This window comes from Chaetura pelagica, unplaced genomic scaffold, assembly GCF_000747805.2.
Source record: "Chaetura pelagica isolate M959 unplaced genomic scaffold, ChaPel_1.0 scaffold3, whole genome shotgun sequence".
Lineage (NCBI taxonomy): Eukaryota > Metazoa > Chordata > Aves > Apodiformes > Apodidae > Chaetura > Chaetura pelagica.
The window spans coordinates 7,299,401-7,305,685 of NW_009952974.1; the positions used below are offsets into that span (position 1 = coordinate 7,299,401).

Genomic DNA, 6,285 nt, shown 5'->3' on the forward strand with positions numbered 1-6,285 from the left:
CTCCCGCGCCTCCTTCGGGGGCAAGGGCAGCAGCGGCAGCTCTGTCACCTCCCGTGTCTACCAGGTGTCCCGCACCTCGGCCGTTCCCAGCCTGTCCAGCTTCCGCACCACCCGCGTGACGCCCCTGCGCTCCTACCAAAGCGCTTACCAAGGTGCCGGGGAGCTGCTGGACTTCAGCCTGGCTGATGCCATGAACCAGGAGTTCCTCCAGACCCGCACCAACGAGAAGGTGGAGCTGCAAGAGCTCAACGACCGCTTCGCTAACTACATCGAGAAGGTGCGCTTCTTGGAGCAGCAGAATGCCCTCATGGTGGCCGAGGTCAACCGGCTGCGGGGCAAGGAGCCCACGCGCGTGGCTGAGATGTACGAGGAGGAGCTGCGGGAGCTCCGGCGCCAGGTGGACCTGCTCACCAGCCAGCGGGCCCGTGTTGAGGTTGAGCGTGACAACCTGCTCGACGACCTGCAGAAGCTCAAGCAGAGGTGAGGAAGGGCCCCCCTGGTGTGTTCCTGTGGGTGTCCATCCCTGCATCTCCATCTCTCGGGATGGATGACTGCAGAGGTCTCCCCAGCAGCCCCTCAGGTGCTCACTGCCATGCTTGTGCCCCAAGGCATGGACCCTATTGTGGCTCTAGTCCTCTGTCCCCCTCACTCTGTCCCCTGGGCACCCAGGAGAGCACCCAGGCCATGCCTCTTGCTGGCTGCCTCTGCCTGAAGGGTGTTTTGCCAGGTGCTAGGTCCTAGCATAGTAGCTACAAGTTTTGGGAGGGAGAAGGGCACCCACAGCCTGCTACATCAGTGCTGGGTGCTCCCCAGCCCATGGCATGGGGCAGGCAGGGGGTAGCTGGCCCAGAGGGGTGGGGCCAGGTGAGTGAGGAGTCCACAGCCTGGGAATCTCCTCAGGGCACTCTGGATAGCCACAGCCAGCCTTCACCAGGCACCTGGGGAGCACCCAGTGGGCAGGACAGGAGGGGTGTCCTATGTGCCGTTCCTTGCAGTGGGGCCAAGGCAGGGCTGTGATGCCACAGGACCCCCAGTACTGAGGGATCAGAGTGTCCCCCCCAGCATCCTCCTCCCTGCTCACATCAGGAATAGCTGGTGAGGTCACGGGTTTGCTGAGCCCTTGAGGACAGACAGACAGACTGACTGAGTCAGTGAGGCAGGCGGAAGCGAGGGGGAGGAGGATGACCCGGGGAGGGGGGTGCTTCGACAGCTCTGGGGGTGAAGGAGGGAAGGGAGGAAGCAGCCACACTTCTGCAGGCCAGGGGTGTTCCAGGCTTGCTGTGGGCATCTGTAGTGCTCTTGTGAGAAGCAGGGACCCCCAAGTATGCTGTGGGCCTTGCTGGTGCTGGTGCTACGGCTGGGACCAGCAAGGAATAGCCACAAGGATGGCCAGGCTGAGTGACCCCCCCAGTGTGGGAGTACCTGGCAGCAGTGGTAGATGCTCGAGGGGAGCCCCTTGCTCTGGTCTGTGCCTTCCCTTCTGTCCCCTGTCCCGTGGGGACACTGAGTCCTTAGTCTCCTGGGGGTGACACAGCCAGCTGCCTCCCCACGCCCCCACAGCCCCAGTGGGGTGCTGGTGAGGCTCCTGTGGGACAGAGCTTCTGATGCTGAGAGTCTGGGGGTGGCAGCATGGACAACCCCTGAATGTCAAGGGAGGAGCAGCGCATAGAACAGGTGGTGGATTTCCTGCCACCCCCTGTGCCAGCACCACCCAGGGAACCTCCGAGTCCTGCCCTCTGCCCTCCCCGCGGCTGATGCCATGAACCAGGAGTTCCTCCAGACCCGCACCAACGAGAAGGTGGAGCTGCAAGAGCTCAACGACCGCTTCGCTAACTACATCGAGAAGGTGCGCTTCTTGGAGCAGCAGAATGCCCTCATGGTGGCCGAGGTCAACCGGCTGCGGGGCAAGGAGCCCACGCGCGTGGCTGAGATGTACGAGGAGGAGCTGCGGGAGCTCCGGCGCCAGGTGGACCTGCTCACCAGCCAGCGGGCCCGTGTTGAGGTTGAGCGTGACAACCTGCTCGACGACCTGCAGAAGCTCAAGCAGAGGTGAGGAAGGGCTCCTCTGGTGTGTTCCTGTGGGTGTCCATCCCTGCATCTCCATCTCTCGGGATGGATGACGGCAGAGGTCTCCCCAGCAGCCCCTCAGGTGCTCACTGCCATGCTTGTGCCCCAAGGCATGGACCCTATTGTGGCTCTAGTCCTCTGTCCCCCTCACTCTGTCCCCTGGGCACCCAGGAGAGCACCCAGGCCATGCCTCTTGCTGGCTGCCTCTGCCTGAAGGGTGTTTTGCCAGGTGCTAGGTCCTAGCATAGTAGCTACAAGTTTTGGGAGGGAGAAGGGCACCCACAGCCTGCTACATCAGTGCTGGGTGCTCCCCAGCCCATGGCATGGGGCAGGCAGGGGGTAGCTGGCCCAGAGGGGTGGGGCCAGGTGAGTGAGGAGTCCACAGCCTGGGAATCTCCTCAGGGCACTCTGGATAGCCACAGCCAGCCTTCACCAGGCACCTGGGGAGCACCCAGTGGGCAGGACAGGAGGGGTGTCCTATGTGCCGTTCCTTGCAGTGGGGCCAAGGCAGGGCTGTGATGCCACAGGACCCCCAGTACTGAGGGATCAGAGTGTCCCCCCCAGCATCCTCCTCCCTGCTCACATCAGGAATAGCTGGTGAGGTCACGGGTTTGCTGAGCCCTTGAGGACAGACAGACAGACTGACTGAGTCAGTGAGGCAGGCGGAAGCGAGGGGGAGGAGGATGACCCGGGGAGGGGGGTGCTTCGACAGCTCTGGGGGTGAAGGAGGGAAGGGAGGAAGCAGCCACACTTCTGCAGGCCAGGGGTGTTCCAGGCTTGCTGTGGGCATCTGTAGTGCTCTTGTGAGAAGCAGGGACCCCCAAGTATGCTGTGGGCCTTGCTGGTGCTGGTGCTACGGCTGGGACCAGCAAGGAATAGCCACAAGGATGGCCAGGCTGAGTGACCCCCCCAGTGTGGGAGTACCTGGCAGCAGTGGTAGATGCTCGAGGGGAGCCCCTTGCTCTGGTCTGTGCCTTCCCTTCTGTCCCCTGTCCCGTGGGGACACTGAGTCCTTAGTCTCCTGGGGGTGACACAGCCAGCTGCCTCCCCACGCCCCCACAGCCCCAGTGGGGTGCTGGTGAGGCTCCTGTGGGACAGAGCTTCTGATGCTGAGAGTCTGGGGGTGGCAGCATGGACAACCCCTGAATGTCAAGGGAGGAGCAGCGCATAGAACAGGTGGTGGATTTCCTGCCACCCCCTGTGCCAGCACCACCCAGGGAACCTCCGAGTCCTGCCCTCTGCCCTCCCCGTGACCAGCAGCCTGCGGCACTGCTCCCTGCCCGGGCTCAGCCCGGCCCCCCGGGCTCACACCCCGGCAGTGCCCCCTCCCTACCCCCGTCCCACAGCACCGCTGAGACCCGCCTGTCCTCCCGCTCGCCGGCCACTCTCCCCTATAAGGGCTGGGGCAGCGCGAATGGCACCGAGCTGACCTCATGCCTTTGTACTCTTCTCCGCCGTTGACTATAATAGGAAACGGGAGGAAGAGCTCCTGGCTCCCCGCCAGCCCTCCCGCTGGCCGCTGGGAGTGCAGGACAATCCCATGTCTTTCTACCGGGCCACGAAGGGCTCGGGGGGAGCTCTGGGGGACATCACCACTGGGGAAAAGGGCTCCCTCTGCGTACTCCTGACCTCTCTGTCCCCAGGCTGCAAGAAGAGATCCAGCTGAAGGAGGAGGCTGAGAACAACCTGGCTGCTTTCAGAGCTGTGAGTACTCACCCTCTCCCTGTGGTGCGGGACCCCCACCTCCCCTCCCACCTCCGTCTCATCCCGGCAGCCTGGCCCCAGGACCGGGACATGGCCCTAGGCACAGCTTTGCAACCTCTAGTGCTGGTGTGTAGTCCCAGTCCTCCCCCTGCCCCACCACCCCTCTTAACCCTTGCTCCCCATGTCCCCCCAGGACGTGGACGCAGCCACACTGGCACGCATTGACCTGGAAAGACGCATTGAGTCCCTGCAGGAGGAGATTGCCTTCCTCAAGAAGGTGCACGAAGAGGTAGGCCAAGGGAAGTCCTCTTTTCACAGCACCTGTGGGGCTAGGGGACAGAGTGTTAGGTGCCCGGGGGACGGAGCATGCCCTGAGGTGTCACTTTGTCCCCCCAGGAAATCCGGGAGCTACAGGCTCAGCTGCAGGAGCAGCACATCCAGGTGGAGATGGATATCTCCAAGCCAGACCTGACGGCAGCACTGCGGGACATCCGCGCCCAGTATGAGAGCATCGCTGCCAAGAACATCGCCGAGGCTGAGGAGTGGTACAAGTCCAAGGTGTGAGAGGCTGCAAGATCGAGTCTGCTCCCACATGGCAGGTCCTGTGCATCCTGGTGCCATGCCCACTGATCCCTGTTTCTCCCCAGGTGTCTGACCTGACACAGGCAGCCAACAAGAACAATGATGCGCTGCGGCAGGCGAAACAGGAGATGCTGGAGTACCGGCACCAGATCCAGTCCTACACCTGTGAGATCGATGCCCTCAAGGGCACGGTGAGCAATGGGCAGCATTGGGAAGACCCCCAGCTTCCCTGTAGGGACTGCTCTGGGGCTGCTTGTGAACCTCTGGGGCATCTCTGGAGTGGGGTACTCTTCCCTGCTCTCTGAGTTGCTGTCATATGGGGACTCATCCCTCGGATTTGGGCTGTGCTTTCCCCAGCAGCAGTCTAGACCCCTGTGAGGTGTTTTGGCAGAGCCTCGGGGTCAAGACACAGGCTACAAAAGGTGTCTAGGCTGGCAGGCTCCAGGCAGGCGGGTACAGGGATCAGAGTGTCTTGTTGCAGGCTGGGAAGGTGGCTGCAAACAAACAGGGCACAACAGTCTGGTGCTGGCACAGTCACAGTCACAGGATCCAGCCAGCAGCCACCAGTGTGGCAGTGCCCCCCCTGGGCTGCTGTGCTGTGCTCCTGCATGTCTCTGCTCTTCTCCCTCTGGGGTAGGGTGGCTTTGCTGGGGGGCTTGGGCAGCGGGGCAGAAGGTGCTGGGTCACCCAGCTTGCCCACCTGCCAGACCCTTCTAGCCAGCGCTGGGCAGACAGAGGGTGATTGCCACCCATCGCTGTTCCACGTCAGCTGGACCCAGTCCAGAGCTGCCCATGGCTCTCTCCAGGTCCTTTGCTCTCCCCTAGGGCCCCCTGGCATCCCCAGCTCCCATTTCAGGTGACCCCTGACCACTCTGGGTACCCCCATGTTGCTGAGCTCCCCTGTCCCCCCAGAACGACTCACTGATGCGCCAGATGCGGGAGATGGAGGAGCGCTTTGCAGGGGAGGCTGGTGGGTACCAGGACACCATTGCCCGGCTGGAGGAGGAGATTCGGCACCTGAAGGATGAGATGGCCCGGCATCTGCGGGAGTACCAGGATCTGCTCAATGTCAAGATGGCTCTGGACGTGGAGATTGCCACATATCGCAAGCTGCTGGAAGGAGAGGAGAGCCGGTGAGTGGTGGGGGGAAGGACAAGATGGGGGAGCCAGCAGGGTCAGCTGTTTTTTTGGGCTCCCATCCCATGAGCAGCTACCTGAGGGCTGGGGCTGGCTGGTGCTGAGCTCTCCCCTCTGTGTCCCTGCAGGATCAGCATCCCCATGCACCAGACCTTCGCCTCTGCACTCAATTTCCGAGGTGAGCATCACCCCATGAGGAGGGGGACCTGGGATGTGTCCCTGGAGGTCCCCAGTGTGGGGGTGAATCTTCCTTCTGAGGGGATTGCAGGCAGGCTGGCAGGTTGTGAACCCATGGGTGCCACACTGAGCCCCTGGTGTGAGCACTCAGTTGGGTGTCGTCATGAGCTGAGAGGGGATTAAACCAGGGCTCTTGGAGGCCCCAAGTGGGCCCAGCCCCCCTGCCCCATATCCCCATGCCACACGTCCCCATGGTCCCAACCCTTGTGTCCTCCCACCTGCAGAGACCAGCCCAGAGCAGCGTGGCTCTGAGGTGCACACCAAGAAGACCGTGATGATCAAAACCATTGAAACCCGTGACGGAGAGGTGAGTGCAGGGTGGCAGTGGCGGGTGGTGAGGAGGTTGGAGGGGAGCTGAGAACAGTGTCTGTCCCCAGCCTGGGGCTCCAGTGCTGGGCTGGCATGGCATCTCATGGTGCTTCTCTTCTGGCAGGTGGTGAGCGAGGCGACCCAGCAGCAGCATGAAGTGCTGTAGAGGAGGCTGCTCCAGCAGCCCACTGGCACCTTCTGTCCCTGCCTCCGTTCTGCCGCCAAGCCCCCCTCTTGCCCCCCACCTCA

The 6,285-nt window shown here is 62.7% G+C and overlaps 1 protein-coding gene across 1 annotated transcript; it reads left to right on the forward strand.

The window, feature by feature from the left end:
- The first annotated feature begins 1,759 nt into the window (after nt 1-1,759).
- DES (desmin) lies at nt 1,760-6,202 on the forward strand. Its single transcript, XM_009996275.1, has 9 exons — nt 1,760-2,049; nt 3,711-3,771; nt 3,965-4,060; nt 4,168-4,329; nt 4,419-4,544; nt 5,266-5,486; nt 5,619-5,668; nt 5,952-6,034; nt 6,161-6,202. The coding sequence occupies exons 1-9, from the start codon at nt 1,760-1,762 to the stop codon at nt 6,200-6,202; spliced, it is 1,131 nt and encodes a 376-aa protein (XP_009994577.1).
- The last annotated feature ends 83 nt before the right edge of the window (nt 6,203-6,285 follow it).